General features: G+C 39.4%; 1 protein-coding gene across 6 annotated transcripts in view; it reads left to right on the plus strand.

Annotated features, from left to right (window-relative positions):
- Positions 1 to 17288, plus strand: part of LOC105194984 (serine-rich adhesin for platelets) — a 74303-nt gene extending 57015 nt beyond the window's left edge. For 2 of the 6 annotated variants that reach the window (XM_039454693.1, XM_039454694.1), the window contains exons 5-18: positions 54 to 341; positions 927 to 2438; positions 3236 to 4162; positions 10698 to 11012; positions 11781 to 12008; positions 12111 to 12475; positions 12686 to 13067; positions 13521 to 13577; positions 14027 to 14352; positions 14542 to 14782; positions 15026 to 15225; positions 15417 to 15589; positions 15656 to 15820; positions 16158 to 16180. In XM_039454693.1, coding sequence (XP_039310627.1) covers positions 54 to 341; positions 927 to 2438; positions 3236 to 4162; positions 10698 to 11012; positions 11781 to 12008; positions 12111 to 12475; positions 12686 to 13067; positions 13521 to 13577; positions 14027 to 14352; positions 14542 to 14782; positions 15026 to 15225; positions 15417 to 15589; positions 15656 to 15820; positions 16158 to 16180 — 5202 coding nt within the window. Of the gene's footprint in view, positions 1 to 53; positions 342 to 926; positions 2439 to 3235; positions 4163 to 10697; positions 11013 to 11780; positions 12009 to 12110; positions 12476 to 12685; positions 13068 to 13520; positions 13578 to 14026; positions 14353 to 14541; positions 14783 to 15025; positions 15226 to 15416; positions 15590 to 15655; positions 15821 to 16157 lie in introns of all 6 variants that reach the window. The other 4 variants (XM_011160148.3, XM_011160175.3, XM_011160185.3 and 1 more) reach the window with 4 other exon arrangements.
- The last annotated feature ends 290 nt before the right edge of the window (positions 17289 to 17578 follow it).

Below are 17578 nucleotides of genomic sequence, written 5' to 3' on the forward strand. Positions count from 1 at the left end.
TAAAAGACTAGTGGCGGTTTTCTCAGTAATGAAAGAGAACATTCCGTTTGCAGAATTTGGATAACTGGAAGAGTAGCCGGAGGAAGCGGCAGGAACATATAATCGAGCGGGTGGTGGAGGTGAAGAAACTCGAGTTAGAGGAGCACGATCGTCAGCGTCGTCGGAACAAAACCTTCTCGGAGATGATGGAGGAGCGCGGTAACAGGGGCCGTAAGCTGAGCATTAGCTTGGCTATGTACAACGACGAGGACGCGAATGATCTCAGTGACCTCGGGATCGGTACCAGCAGCGGCAAGAGCTCGGTCAGCGGCGATACGCATGACGACACGCATAGTGTTTTGGTACGCAATTATTCAAACTCGTGCGTGATACGCACGCGTCGACTCGCTTTTATTCAGAAACAGTATTTTTTTGATTCCGTTAAACCTATTAACGTAGGTTCTACGAAGGAAATTAATCTTTTTTTTAATTATTAACTTATATATCTTTTATTCATTTTTTTTCATTTCAGGCAAAATTCATTAAATTATACATATCTTTTTTTCAATGAGGCAAACAAAAACTTATTGCATTAGTTATACAATTTTGAGATTTGTAATTTTTTTTAAATCATGAATTCATGAATCTACATGCGAGTGTTGGCTTGTGAATTGAAAACTTATCGCCACATTGCGATGATCTCACCGAATATTGATCGCATAGTCACGGCCGTTATATATTTTTACATTTTTTTTACGTTATGCGTCACCCACAAATATTGACCTAATTACCTGTCGTGCAATCAATAGTCATTTCTACATTAGCTCGATAGGAAGTGTCTAACATTACAAATTAAACGTGCAATTTCTACCGCGTAAAATTTTATAGACGTCTATTCTCAGAGAATAGTCATTCGATGACATTATGTTTGTTTATCAAATTTATAGAGCGACAGGGACAGCGAGATCGAAAAGAGTCATTCGGATGTCGATAACGCCACCGACATGACCTCATCCACGACAACGAGCACTGCAACGACGACGACGGCAATAATCGCGAGCACATCAGCAACAGCAACGATGACGTCAGCAACAACGATGCTGACGGCGACGACGGATACAAGTACAGCAATAGCATCGACAACGGCGGCAACAGCGACGGCGTCTACCGCGAGAAAGATGTTCGGCGGTGCTTATCACGGCCACCTAAATCACAATCAGGAGTACGATTCCGGCACTACCGCGACAACGAGCTCGCCCGAGCCGGAGGAATATACGTACGAAGGCGCCATTCGCGGTTACGTATCGAGAGTGTCACAAAACATACCGCGGAGATCTTTGACCGGGATCGACTCTAAATTGGAAGTGGCAAAATCGTCAGTGAATGGTTCGAAGACGAACTTAAACGATGACAGTAGTAAATCCCCGCTGTCGGTGGTGAAGGTAGACATATTGAAGCGACGCGAGGTGTTTGAGAAGGCGTCGCAAAAGAGCAACGACGGCAAGACGAACAACAGGCTGTCCGGTGACTTCACTGGCACGAAATCGATCAAAGAGAGGCTGTCAAGTCTCGAGAGACAGAAATACGAGACGGAAAACGGCGACAAGGCCACTAGTAAAACCCTCAACCGATTGTCCGGCGACATGAGTTCTATCCGGGAGAGGCTCACTCACTTAGAAAAGCAAGCTTCGGAGCGAGAGAGCAAGAGTTCCGTTCACCGCAAGCTCAGCACGGAGGATCTGGAGACGGTGAGGCCTCTCAGGGAGAGACTGTCCACCTTGGAGAAATACAGTAGCAGCGACGAGTCCTCGGTGCCGACTACGACAAATGAGTCGCGCTCGCATAATGGCGAGCTTACCGCCAGGACAATCAAGGATCGTCTCAGCGCTCTGGATGCTTCTAGGGGTAAGGATACGATGGACAAACGAGGGCCCGTCGTACATGTCGGCAAGCATCCGCTCTGTTTCCGTGACCCGGAGAACAGAGTCGACACCTCGACGCCCAGCGAGAGGAGTTCGTCGCCCGATTCGGAGTATCGCGTACCGCGAGCCGTCTTCCACAGGAGCCTGGACTCCTTGGACGCGGACGCGTCCAGCGGTCCGGACACTTTCGAGCGCGTGCAAAGCCTCGAGGAGCTCGATTATGGACGCCAGTATCCCGCCTCGTCGTCGTCCGCGGAACTCCTGAACGACACCGACCGCGAAGACTCGGGTATCCACACCGCGGACGTAAGTTGCTCGGTCAGCCAGGCGGATGAGCCGATCGACGAGGAAATCGTGCAGCACACCGGCGGTGCGATTATCGAACGACGAGAAGTTATTGAGGAAAGGGTCAAGACTACGTCTATCGTCCAGGAGGATGCATCGACGTCGGGCACGACGGTAGAAGCGCCGAACGATACCGCGACGGCTAATCATTCACAGTTCACCAACCACCGGGAGGCAGTAGCAGTGAATAAGGTAAGAGAAATATTGATGCACTTTTGAGAACTCGCATTTCAAATGTCTGAAGTCCCATATTCGAAGAAAAAATAAATTATTCGTATTTTTTCGTACTTTTAAATCGAATTTTCACGTATTTTTAACTGATACTCATATTCAACAGGGTGTTTACTACTAGGTAAACCTGAAATTTTCCAAAGAATTTTGTATTCTTGAAAATCATGAATTTTTATGAGACTTTATGACTCAGGAAAATTGTTGAGAAACTTTTAAATTTAAATTTCATCTTTTTTTTTTGACAAAATTGTCTCTTTAAAAATTAGTGACAATAGAAGACGATGCATTATATGTTTAACCTTTTGAATTCTGGACTTCCGGTGAATTAAATTCGTGCATTATCTTTATACGTCATTTAGTTTCTTTTTAGTATCTTTTCAAATTTAATATTCAAAACTCAATTACTTTTCTTTGCGATTGCATGATTAAAGAATATTGAAAGATAAAAAAAATAAAATAATACAAATAAAATAAATTTATTTCAAAACTGTATTAAGGAATTCTCTAATTTTACTTTAAATTTTAACTAAAATTCTTGGGAATTCTTAGGAAACTTTTTTTCAAAATATGAGTAAACACCTTATTCAAGAAAACTCAATTAGCTATAAATCTGCGTTCTTTTTTCATCTATTCACACGTGAAAGCTCAGACATTGGACACTGTTTCTGTCTCAATACATCCTTCGTACTTCTTTCTTCCTTTCTGGTTATGGGTTTCGGATAACTACATATTGGGTTTGTAACTCTCTGATTCTGTAGGGTACTGCTGACATCTCTGGGAAACTGTCAACTAACAAATCACAGCCACAGTCGCACATTGAGACCATTACTAATTCTAATACACTTCGTTCGCATACTTCCGTGCCTCGCGCGATCACCCATCCGAGTTCCAAAGTACCTCCGCGAGAAACAACGGTTCCCGAAAGCTTTTCGAAAGTACGCGCGTTCGGCAAAGACACGGTCGAGTTCAAGACAGATTGCGAGTCGAGTCCCAACGAGTCTGTAGTCTCGGCCAGTCTGAAACTCTGCATCGAGCAGGCGAGACCGAAATTCGTTGGCCAAGCGAAGCGGCAGAACCTGTCTAAGGAACCCCTCTCTAGTCTCCCCCAATCTCAGCCGTGTTCGGACACCATCCCTAGCGCGGAGACATACCAATTGTCGTTTCCCGCCGTCAGAGCGACGACGATCCCGACTAGCCTCCCTCTCGAAGCCAGTCCAGTTTCCAAACCCGCGTCTTGCCGCACCACATCCAAGATTCCCACCCCTCTCTCTCGCAAAGCCGCCAAGTCCTCGCCAACGAGTCCCGACTCTGTCTTGATCTCGCCCATTTCCAAAACCTCGCCCTCGAAGGCGCACAGCGCGAGTAACAAACCCTCAACGAGCCAGTCTCCCTGCCCGATTCGGAGAACGTCCGAACCGGCGACGACCGTCGAGCTCTCCTCGCCCCTGTCCCCGCAAGCGAGTTCAGTGGAGCCTCCGCCCTCGCCCTCGTCGAGATTACCCCCAGCGAGTGTGCGACGACACGAGGATACGCTGCTGTCTCCGGAACGACGTCGCACCGTGGTGGAAGTGTGCGAGAAAGTAGTGGTACCTCAGGGCAAGGCACCCGCGTCGCCGCCGGTGACGCCGTTCATCACGGTGAACTGCGTCAGCGCGTCGGACAAGCGGACAACCCCCGTCGCCGAGGTTAGAAGCGATCAGCAAGTCGGCAACGCCTCGAAAAATTCCTAAACACGCGAGGACTATCTTTCCCCGATAATAACAACCGGGCGCTCTGTCCTCCGCTTTTTTGGTCAGCCTCTAGACAAGCCTTATACTACGTAGAGCGTATCGTCTCGTCGGGCGCGAGGAATGCCAGGGTGCGTCAAGGGTGTGAAACGCTGAGAGAACGAGGTTTCCAGGAAGCGGCTCCGTCGTCGCTTCAACCTCAGTCGCGTGCCAACTCTGTGCGTCTAATGGGTGGGCGTTCCACGTGTGCGGCTCTTCTTCGCGCTTCGTAAAAGTCACCCGGTTCGAGAGTTCCGCTTCCCAGTTCTTCGGGGCTCGAGGGCTTCTCCGCAGGAGGGGATTATTATCTTTAAGGAATTTAGCGTTAACGAATTGCTGTCGTCTCTGCGCTCGTTGAGCGCGACGAAGCTGCGTAAACCATTCGTTAGTCATGTAAATAGGCGCGACCCAGGTGCGAAGCCATAAGATAATCTCCGGTTAAGATGTGTAGACTTAGAGATCGGGTTATGCAGAAATTCCGTCGCTACCGCGCGTTATAACGGCGGCGCAACGACTTGTAATAGAGTTCACAATTGCGGTATTACGGATGTCTGCGACGTAACGGCAGGCAGCCTAAGCGTCATCGAGTATATATGCATATACGCCGTTTAAGGAAGACGTAAAGACGGCCGATCTCGGCATTAATTGACTTTAATCGGCAGTTTAACTTTATCCCCTTCGCGATTGTGCGGCGAAAGGTGAAAGCCGCGAACGAACGGTCGATTAAAGTTGACCGCCGATATCGACCGTAAGTGGGAATAAACCATTGTGATAACACGTTCGATCGCTCCTCATCTTAATTATGATCGTGTATTAAGTCGAGCAGGCCAATTAAAATATCGGCGATATCGCGGGGCGTTTCCCGAGGAAACGCTTGCGACGTTCTGTAGCGCACTTTAAAAGGACCTCGCCGACACTTGTTGCGCGATTATGACTAATTGTCATGGATTATAAGAGATCGACCGAGGGAGAACGAACAACGATGAAATATAAGATACACTGGCCAACGAAACCTGCTATGTCGTATTATTTTCTCATACATTCACGTTTTTCATTCTATCGCGCGAAATATAACAAAGTTTTGCTCTTTGACTTTTCTAACTTCTTTTTTAGTTTTACTAAGGTAACTGTACCCTGTATGTTTTAAACTTTGCGATTTTTTTCTAACTTTTTACTGAATCCAAAATTAAAAATTGATGGCCAGAATTAAAGTAGGAAACATTTCTAAACAATTAATTTAAAATATGGGACACTGTCAAATATTTATGTGAGTGCAATGAAGATTTTTAGACAAAGTACCATTTAGTTTAAATTGAGTGCATATGTACTCAATATGACTTAATTGTGTTTTCTTCTTTTTCACAAAAAAGTGTTAGGAAAATGAATGATAAAATGATCCAAATATTATATTTATATGTTTATTAATATGTTGACATGTATATTAAAGTATATATAGAAGTATTTTCATTTCAATTTTTATCAATAATTCATTTAGTAAACATTTGACTTAGTATCTTAACTTTTCCTTCTTAAAATTATGGCTTACGAATCGTAGTTTGTAATAGGATTAAAATTTATGATTTGAAGTAATAAAAGTAGTAAAAAACATTAAATTGATATGTGTGTACTTATTATTGGTTTAGGGCATATTGATTCAACTTTACAAAGAATTTTTTTTCTTTGGTTATAAGTAGAACGTTATGACAAAAATATAAATTAAATACAGACAGCATCGTGAAGTATAAATATAGAGCTACCTACAATAATATAAACTGCGGAGAATAATAACCATCTTTCGATAGAATGCAACCTAGAATAACTTTCTCGTGAAATATTAGATTATGAGAAATACAATCAGGAAAATTTCTTTGACCTCACTGTCAACAACAGAATACTGTGCAGTCAATCGTTGCAAACGAGTCACGTTGTCAGTCTGTACGACATACTAACGTTATTTGTTCAATTCATCATGTAACTACTTAGAAACAGCAAGTAGGCCATATAGAGTACAGTTACCTTATTTGTTTTTATCACGTTATTATTGAACAAACTTGATTGAAAAACATTGCGCCCGCAAGTTTTAATTCAACTTGTCGTTTAACTCGTCAAAATTCAACAAATTAATTAATTCGTTTATGACGGCGCGTAAATCATGAACTTTTGACGAAGTGTTTACGGGAGCTGTCAAGACGTTAAACAACATAAGCAACTTGTCGTCGCAGACCTTGGTGCAGTTCATCTCGACGGTTAATAGGGCGCATAAATACGCTCTTTTAATAACAGCCAACGTTCAAAGTACGATGGATATATCGGCCGCGTGACGCGCGGAGTCGGGGGTCAATCGCGGTGACAGTTAATTACTAATAAAGAACCGACCGCGCCGACCGTAAAAAAGAGCAACCATGTGAGGCCACGTCGTCGCCGTCAACGATATTTTCATCCAACGGTTGTCGCTCGTTTGTCGGCGCGCGATCGCTTTCTTTCCACGCGTCTCTCGGTCCTCGATACCGCCGAAGAGGTAAGACGTCATGTACTCTTGATTGCTTCGAGCAAGCAGCGATTTGCTTGAGCTGTGTGTTAGCCCCCGTGTGGGACACCGTGTCGACGAACGGCTTCTTTTCTTTTTTTAGTAGACTCCCAGAACGAATGGCCATTTCACGAGGCACGCATGTCTGTACGGATAGCCCCGTTCGGCTTCAGGGCCTACCTTCGGAAGTCCTCCGCGCGATATGTTATCGGATTTTCTCTACGACTTGTCCTAACAGCAAGAGAGAAAAAACGTATTAACCTTTGGAGAGAATCGTACATTATTTTTCAATTGCACAGATTGCGTCACAAATATATGTGATCAATAGATAACCAGTAATAAAATAAAACAAACGTTGAAACGTTATAACATCTCAATTTGAAAGAGAGAGAAAAATTAGAGAAATTGTTTAACCCAGTTGCTGTAATATAAAAAATGCGCTTTTGATATCGCTGATTAGAAAGCAGATTTTTAAAAGTTCCAAGTTGGTCTAGTATATCGAGCTGAAACAGATTTAAATGCATGATAAGCTTTCCTGTAGCAAACTACTTAGAACTTAGAACTAAACAACGTAGACGTAGAAAGTTTCTATTTTTTTTTTTTTTAGTTATATTGTATATTTTTATTTTCTTTTATTTGAGTTTCTAAGCTTAAATAAAAATTGTGAATTTCGGTCCGTAATTTCTGTTAACTTTGCAAAATCAATAACAAATTTGTAATTAGTGAAAAAAACCCTTACATACAAATTTTAATGAGATTTAGAATTAAAAAAAAAAATCGTTCAGTGATTTTTACTTGGATTACAAAGGGCATTTTTCAGCAAGAGATACACTTGACACAGATAGTGTAACACAGAAAATCATTTCATCTTTTGATATTGATAGATAATAAGAATGAAATGCAGGTGATTCACTGTATTGCACCGTGTTATCTATATCACTTGTTGGAAAACGTCTAAAGTTTCTAATATCCATTTCCACACGTGTAGATGTAAACTCTTATCTCTGTTTAACTTATTTTTTTTCTAATTTTTAAAACTAGAAAAGATAATTCAAACCGAAATCAAAGTTAATTGGTGGAAATGGGCGTAAGACCTTGAGAACGTCTGCCGTCTGTCTAAAGATTAATCAGCAGCTGAAAAAAGCCCGAAGTAATCCCTAAAGGAACAGTATCAGTAAAGTTCCAGTAATCTGAAGATAAAAATGAAGTTGAAGTCGTTATCGATAATATTAGTTTGATTTATCTCCGTTGTCGTTTATCAGAATCGCGTACACGCGTCTGATTTGTCCGTAAGCCGGGCTAAGAGGTAGGCCCTGATCAAATTCTTTCCTTATCAATCTTATTTGGAATCGGACAACACACAAATGTATTTGGTTGGTGAATTCCATATTGCGTCGCACCTGCACTTCATCGGAGAACTCGTGTCTCGATAGCGGAGGCTAGATAGCCCTCTTATCTCTCTTTCTCTCTCCCTCGATCGCCGAAAGACGCCTCTTATCGCGCCGTGTGCGCGCTCACAGTCGGCTTTAATCAGTCCGACAACACCTGACATCACGGTGATCTAGCGGCCGTGCGATTTTCGAGGCGTGTGCACGATCCGCTTGCAATTACTTGAGAAAGTGAACGTAGTCTCTCCCTTTCCCCGCGTGTGTGTGTGTGTGTGTGTGTTTGTGTGCTCGTCACCTGCATGCGATTTGCGAGTATGACTCGTGAGGTAAGAGGTACTACCGAACGGTTGTGTTGCGTGTGTTAGTGAAGTGTTTTTTTTAATTTTGCCGTGTAGAGTATTTGAAGAGATCGCGTGATCGAGTTGCCTCGATCGACTTGGCACTTGTAGTATTTCTTTGACAGTCTAAGAAGCTCGTGGCAGCCTAAGAAGCTTTTGACAGCCTTAGCTCACTCGTGTGTCCACTTTTGAAACGAGATAGAATGTTAGAGTACTGAATAAACGACTAGCTTTAGTGACGTTATCTATATAGAAACGCAATGATTTTCTGTTTTTATTAACTATTGGGTTTTTTTTTGCTTTGAGAAACAGTGGAAATGAGAAGAGTTGTAGGGAACAAAATTTGTTTTGCACACATTAGTTCCAGACTGATATTCCACATAGCACAGATCTCCTATGGACGTCCATGAGACATCCGCAGGACGTTTATACGTCCTGAAGACGTCCTTGGAGACATCCTTAGGATCAAGTATGCTATAAGGGATATTAACAATTTATTGAATTTAATTAATTTCTACACAATTCTTCTGGGTTCAATTCGATTAAGATTGCTCGAACGTTTCTCTCATTTCGTATTTTATTCTTTAATATTTTTTTCGCAGCTTCTTTCTTTCCATCGCTTTTAATCTTAATGCTTTATACTTTCTTTTAATTTGAGAAAAGGGCGTTACGCAAAATGCATGAGAAACACTCATACGATTTTGACACACAGTTGACAAGCTTTCATTCGACGATGCTTTACGCATCGTCATTCAGCAAATTATTTTTTTTTTTTTTTTTGCAATATTTATGCTAAAATATTCTAAGAAACGGTCAGCGCCAGTTATGCGAAGAGATTTTGCAACGACCCACATTTCGCAATTAAGATTACGTGCAGTAATATATGTTCTTTTCCACAAAAGTATTCGAGGAATCCGCGGTAGACGAGATTAATCTCCCGCAAAACTGATCTCGTCACGATTGTGACGAGACCCGTGACGGATGCGCGCGAAAGATGCAAGGGATCTTGATCGTAAATCGTCGTTACTCGGATCATTACCCAAAATCAGTGCATTTCTCGAGTCCGCGCCGGTTGATATCGTAATACGAGCTCGTACGTCTTCATAAAGGCGCGTCAAATCGCGGAGAAAAGAGCACTCTGAGAGGCGCGGAGATCTGCGAGACTCATCAGACCAATGTGGCCATTACGCAACGGTGCGTCGGTGCTTGGTAAAATGCGCCTGTGCATTCCCACAGCAGGAATTTCACATCTGGTACGCGCGAGACATTCTCCCGACGTCCTTTTTTTTTCTTTTTCGTGCAACCACTACTGGCGCTGGGAAGATACGCCGATCACAATTGCAGTGAATTACGATGGCGAAGTACACGATGTTATATTATGTCATTTAACGATTACGTCATCGAACTCGCGAACGCGGATGCACGCGCCTCGAAAATCTCAGAGTGTATTATCTCAACTCGAAAGTGTTGCAATACGATTACTTGTCATTGCATATTGTTATCTCGCATTAACGAGATAACTCTGTGATAACTTTTATACTTAATCATTTGTTTGATACGTATTGCAGAGTATTTTTTTATAAACATTTCTTGAATATTCGAAAGAAATAATTTTGCTGAAATACAGATCTGAACATAATTATGTTGAACTATTAAAAAAATTGTATCAGATGTTTAACTTGGTTGCTAAAATGGCAAAATTGTTGCAGCAACATTATCATGCTTGAGCTTTCTATTGCATATAATTATTTTGACGGCCCAACATAAAATTATTTTCTGATCTGTATCTGGTAATCGGGGTAATCAGAAACGGAGAGGCAAATCGCGATATGTTTTTCAATTAAACAGTTTAATTTTTGTAATATCGCAGTGTCACATTTTTTTCTCCGCGTATCATGATTATTCTCATTAACAGTTTCAAAAAACGTATTTTTTAACATATTCTTGAGACGTTAATTAGCCCGTTGGGAGGATACTTTTGTAACCTTCAGCACTAATGAGCGCGATCGGGATATCGAGAGACGATCTTGTCCTTTTAATCAAAATTTCATCCGTTTCCGATCTTCGCGAATTTGAGAAACGCCATTCTAGACCATCATCCGTCGATTTGCATAGAATGTAGCGTTGCAAAATCTCGGCACACGGCGCGAAACTGCATTTTACATGCGTTGCTCTCGGCTACATGCGACTCATCTCCTCAGGAACGGATCGTTATCGAGAAAGCGGATCTAGAGGAGGAGGCGACCGCCGTTGCGAACCGCCCAGCGGCTCCCGCAGTCGAGAACAAGCAGCAGGAAACGACAGAGACGTCGGCGAGCGTCGGGATGCCCGCTGCCGTCACCATGAAGAAGTGCGACGTCGACGTCGATGTGCACGACGCGCCAAACACCATGGTCGCCACGCCGACAGTTGGCCAACCGCTGGAACGACCGACGAACCTGAGTTTAGCCAAGCAGGAAGTCAATTTGGCCGACACACTAAATATTCCGAGTCCAACCTCGCCGATTTCCAAACAAGTTAGTTTAAAATCATATGACTCAATCTCTTTTGAAACATTGTGCGAAACATTTATCGAGATCGAATCGAAGTGAATCTCTTTGATTCGAATACGAATTGAATTCAAATCAAATTTTCTGAGATTTGCATTACATGTTAATTTAAAAGTAATAAAGTATTTTCAACGTTGCAGATCTTTGTTAATAGACAAGAAAATTAATTGCAAAATTTTTTTGGAAAATTACAAAAGATGTGTTAAGCAAAAATTTATAATAGCTGTTATAAACATTAAGTATTGTTTTGTACTGATAAATAATTACAAATTGTGTTATTGTCGAATTGTGATAATATTTTAGTACATTTTATCAGGGAAATATAATGAAGCAATTTCAAATTTTGTTTAAAATTTTTTAAGATCATGATACAAATCTGAATTGAAACAAATTTACAAAGACGATTATCTATCATATTTTCAAATAGTTTATAAGATTTAAAAAGAGTAGAAAAGTTTTATTAATCGACAATTAGGCACGAAAATTGTTATGCGCTGACAAGATTGTTCTATTTATATATTCGCGCAGAATATATAAATAACACAATTAAAAAATAGATTTAAAATCGAATAATTGATTCAAAATTTTCGAATTATTTGAATTTGAATCTTTCAGATTCGAATCACAATGGATTCGACGCAATTTGAATTTGAACTATTTGCACACTTCCAGTACTAGAATTGTATGGGATAATTCAGAGACATTCACAACGTAAATGTTCTTTGTTATTTACAGATTTTACCGCTAACTTTGTCCAACAACGAGGAGATAATCGCCGATCAATCTTTCCTTCTGAGTCCACCAACGAGCGTAGAACCCCCGAAGGAGAAACCACCGCCACCTCCAGTGGATGTGAGCGACGAAGAGACTCCTCCGCCGGAGCTGCTCAAGAGATTGAACTCCACTCGCAGAATCAAGAAAGAGTTGCGCACGAGACGCTCCGATTTCCTTGGTATTGAAGGGGTAAGCGCGAAACCGTCGTTTCTATTTATCTCAGCTTCTACCAAAATAATCACGTTAAATCAACAGATTTGTAAACGAAGAACATTTTTGATTTTGTTGTAGCAGGTCAACGATGACGATCTCGAACCCGAGTTGACGCTAACGAAACCACCAGATATGGCGGCGATTCTTGCCGAGGAGAGACGCATCGAACAACTCCATCGTCGCTCGTACGACACCGACAGTAATTACGAGCAAGATTCGAGCCACGAGAGAGACTCCGGGGTCGAGTTGGGACATGTCGAGGACTGGGCGAAGCAGCCGGTTAGCCCCGACATGTCGCAGCACAGTAGACAGAGCAGCGAGCCCTTCGGCGCCAGTGTCACTTCCTCCGAAGAGGATGAAATAACGAAGAAAGAGCGAGAGATCATCGAGGTCCTCGAGAAGGAAGAACAGTGGCGATACGGTGACAATCGCGAATACAACAGGTACAGGATGAATTATCGTAACATTTTTTCTGCTATTCTTTCGGATATAAAAGACTGATATAAAAGAAACATTTCTTTAAAAATAAAAATGTAAAGAACAATCCGAAAGATTTCAAGTTTTTTAAGCATCTTCTAGATTTTATTTATTTAAAGAATGCTTAATTCACATTGGGGATGGATAAATCATCAAATATATTTGTAATGCCATAGTGACTTGGGGGAAAAACTGGCCCATAAACTGCGCGAACTCGAGGAAGAAAAGATGCAACTGGAGAGGGAGGCAATATTGCGCTGCAATGAGGACGCATTTCGTAAGAGGGACGACAGCGCACGCAAGCAGGAAGATTCCTCACACGAGCAACCGCAACAGCAACACGATGAGACAGCGAAACAGCGGGAGACTCAGGCACAAATGACCGAGGAGGAAGCAAAGTACATCGGAGACAAGCGAAAGGACGAGGAGCTTGAGTCGCAGTCGGAACAACTGAGGATGCAGAACGAGATCGAGGCGAAAGAGCGCAGAGTCGCTGATGCGTGTCGCAAGGAGGAGATGCGCATCCGAACGATGGAAAGTCAAATTCGCGAGCAAGAGGTAAAGCGAACTCACTCAATTTTGTATTCTTTGAACTTGAGACTAACGGAGGAAAAAGAAGCTGATTTAGAAGTAGATAGTGAATTTTTTAGGTATCTGTTTATTTTCCGAGTATATTCTTTCTATGACATTTCTGTTGAATCGTTTATTTATTTATTTTTTATTTTCTCCCCCCTCCCGGGGAAACTTGAAACTATGCACAAATTTCTTCTTGCCGAAGCACGCATTTTTAACCGGTAGCTTGGAAATATTATCCTTTGGGCAATGTTATCCTGATTCTCGTCAATGTTTTAGTATTCATTATTTTTTATTTATACATTGAGAAATTGCACGGTAGTCACGTTTATTATTATAACATTGCCCGAGAGATTTAATTGTTCAGTAGTATGGTGTAAATCAAGTATATAGCGTAGTGTAAATATTGATAGAGGGATCGTTGCTAATTATTCGCAGAACAAGGCATTGGTCGGTGCTGGGTTGAGCAGCAACGAAGATGAATTCCCTTCTGGGGTAAGACAACAGTTGTCTTCACCACTGTTTTAGTCGCTTGTTTGCACGGAACTCTTTTATATAAATATTCATATAGGAAATCTCTTTCATTTCTTATTACTATCTCTTTTAAATTTCTTTCACATATCTTAACTAATCTCAGCTTGATTCAATAGAATTGATATCTTTTTGCATAATAATATGTTGAATAGATAAATCATATATAAGGATAGTTAGCAAACAAAAAAGTAACAATGTTTTGAATTAACGTATTTATGAAAAATATTTAAAGTTTTTGCTATGTTTTAGTAATAATTGTTTCTATTTAAAAGAAAATAATTAAAATTAACGCGAAAGAGCTTGAAAATTTCTAATTGTATCTAATATTTTAAACGTGCATGTAAAAATTATAAATGCAATTATAGATATATCGTATGCATATGTATACTTTTATATGTATATACTTTTAGGAAGTATTACGAGTGGAAAGGGAACTTCTACAATTGGAACAAGAAGAATTAAAGAGACAACGCAATAATTTGGTTTATCGCGAGCAGAAGCAGCTCAGATTGGCTGAGCAGTTACAGGAACAGTGGAAATCGTTGCAAGACGTTGCGCAGAATTCTATTAAAAATAACACGCAACAGTACAAATATCATACGCCTGCGGTGAATTACAGATCTTCGATGCCGAACTTGCAGTTTCAAGATGCATCGAGAAGGAGACCACCGCCACCGCCGATTCCACTTTCTAAACCACGTATGCTAGATCAGAGACAAAGAGATGTTACAATCAGGTAAATACGATACGCAAATCATCTTACACATTAATATTTATTATTATATTAAATTTTCTTTGATTATATAATAAAGGTTAACTAAATTATATCTAAATTAAAATAAAATCTTTTTGTATGATTGTAATAAACTGTATCACACATGTAGCAACATGATAATTGGTATTATTAAATTGGGAATTTATATAGGAATAGCCGTATACCATCCGCGGATTCCATTCCTCAACAAGTAGATGCATCCATTCGGGAGAATGCGGTACAAACAACACTCGGAAATCACACTGGTCAACAAATGTCCAGGCAAACCTTACAGGCATTAAGCGCGGTACCGCGTCCACGAATTGTTCAAGGTGATCAGTGGGTTCAGCGAAGAAAAAGTGATGTGCCAAGAGGTGCTCATGATGTGAACTATCAACATTGGCTTATTCAAGTATGTATTATAATTATTTCTATTGATTCGAACAAGCATTATTTTCTTTATATAGGCCGCAATTTTTATAAAGGTAGATTAGATACATTAGATATATTAAATCTTAAATTTGTTGAGAGTAAATAATTTATTACGTTTTTTTTAAAGATTTAATTTTTTAGTTAATCTAATTTCTAATAAAATCGAATACTTATCTAGTAATATATAATCATACATAGATAAATTTTTACTATTTCTTGACAGGAAGCAGAACAAAGGAGGATTAATGAGAGAAATCAACGATCACCGGCGCGAAAATCTCAGCCGCATGTAACTGGTACTTCCGTACCATATAACGCTCCAATTCGGGCAGATAGTAAACCGCTACCAGATTCTATCATACAAACTCTAACACAAAGGGTACAGAATAAAACGCAAGAGAAACCTCTTCTAACAAGGCGAAGGTAAATTTAACTGATATTTAGCAATTTACAAAAGAATTTATTTTATAAATTGTAGATATTTATATTTATTTTACAATAATGATACGTAAATATCTCTTTAATAATAAAATAATTTTTATTTATATTTGGACTTATAACTAGACTTTTATCAAAGTCTTACTTTTTAGGATTTATGAAAAAAATTTTTTCAGGCCGGAGCAAGTTCACAATCAAGAACACTTGACTGTGCAACATCAATCGCCCCAATACACGCTACAATCTCAAAAAACGCAACATGCGCCAATCGCAAATAACAACGGGAATCAGGAAAAAATGTTGAGCGTGAGTGGGAAAAAGAAGTGTTCACACTGCGGAGAGGAATTAGGTAATGTAATAGGTTAAAACTATAAAACATTCTTTCATCATTATAAATATCCTTAAAATCTTTTAGGTCGAGGCGCTGCGATGATAATCGAAAGTCTACGATTGTTCTATCATATGGAATGCTTTAAGTGTTGCGTATGCCATGTGCGTCTCGGCGATGGATTGATGGGAACGGACGTACGCGTCCGAAATCACAAGCTCCACTGCCATAACTGCTACTCCAGTGATGATGGTACAAACATTTAATTCTACTTTAAAATAGTTAAATATAATTTTAACTAAATTAATGTTAAATATAATTTTTTAAATATAATTGTACAATCGAACGCATCTTGATTCAGAAAATATTTAATACGCATTACCTTCGAAACAACTAAAGAAGAACGTCTTAAAATTTCATGTCAAAGATAATTGCAAGCGCGTGTGCAATATTCATTAATACGTTGAAAGTTTCATATTACAAAAACGTAAAGACAATTATTATACATAACGCGATTGTGAACGTATGAATGAAAATGTCTCGGAAGGATATCTCCATCTCAGAATTTACATTGATGTCAAATTTTCAGGTGTCAAGTTCAGTTGTGTGTAGAGGCCTGGTGGTTAACGGAATTACGCTGATTAACTTGATTGTATCGCTTTTCGGCTATATTTTAAGATCTTTATAATCGACTATTTAGTCACCTTATTTAAAAGTGTCATATTGACGCGCAGCATAAAATAAATTGCATAAATCTAATTTTTTGACAGGTCAAATAGAAAAAGGAATGATACCATTGTCGCCACGCGATATATTATTTTCCGTATTTTTTATTCAAAATAGTGAATTCAACACATGTATGCAATACTGTTTCTACCAACTAACATGAATCATATGCGAAGGATGTATATAAGATGTATTTATGTAATTAGTTATAGAAATAAGAAATCATAATTGTTGAGATGGTTTAATGTGGATGTAACTGGCGTTACTTTACTGACGCTGTATATTTTTGTAATATAGTTCTCGTACTATTTATACCAGGTATATCTAATTTACAACGGTTACATAACAGAATGCGCGCGATTGTTTGTTTTTAAGCGAAATCTTCGATTTTTTTTATTTGTACTTCGGAAGCGAATAGGCTTGAAGTTGAGTCTCCGCCGAAATAATCAAATTTTTAGTTTCGGGAAATAGCCAATAATTACAAACAGTGGCGGATCTATGTGTTAAGAGTCTCCTGACGTATAAATATGTGCTAATATTGTTTTTTTAATTTAAATTTTGCAATTTTTTTCTTATAAATTTTAAAAACTTATTAAATGCCAAACAATATCAGAAATAAATTTTTTATGCATATTTATATTCCCATTTTTTTAATGTGACTTGGCATTCAATATTTCTTTTTATATTATAATAATTAAATTACATATCTACAAACCAAACTCTTTTACATCTTACAGGAATATTAATTTTAAATCCGACAAAATTAGTTTTAGGTCTGTTACAATTTATGAATCAAAATATGTACTTGTATCGGTATTTCTACGATGATATATAAGAATTAGTTCAATGCGATCGTGCGAGCAAGACAATTCTTCAATCGCTTCCTATATAATTGTATCGAAGACATGTTACATTGTGAAATATTGTAACATACGCATCTCGTGTTATTAACGTAATTTTATATTATTAGAGAGAATAAATATAAAAAAAAATATGAGATTGTTTTTCCATAAAACATTTCCTATTCGTTCTACGAATCTTATCCATTTTCTCTTCATATTATACATCTAATAATACTAGTTATGCTTTTCCTTTTAGACAGAAAAACATAGTAAATGTGTCATATCTTTTCTTTTTTTACCAAAAAATATATAAAGTGTAGAAGTGCTCGAAATAGCTCATTTAAATTGGCGGATTGTATATATTTATATATATACTGTGCAAAAAAAGGAAAAATAAAAACAAGATTTAATTTCTCACTTTATCTCGAACCTTGATTTTAAT

The sequence above is a fragment of the Solenopsis invicta genome, chromosome 10 (genome assembly GCF_016802725.1).
Source record: "Solenopsis invicta isolate M01_SB chromosome 10, UNIL_Sinv_3.0, whole genome shotgun sequence".
Taxonomy (NCBI): domain Eukaryota; kingdom Metazoa; phylum Arthropoda; class Insecta; order Hymenoptera; family Formicidae; genus Solenopsis; species Solenopsis invicta.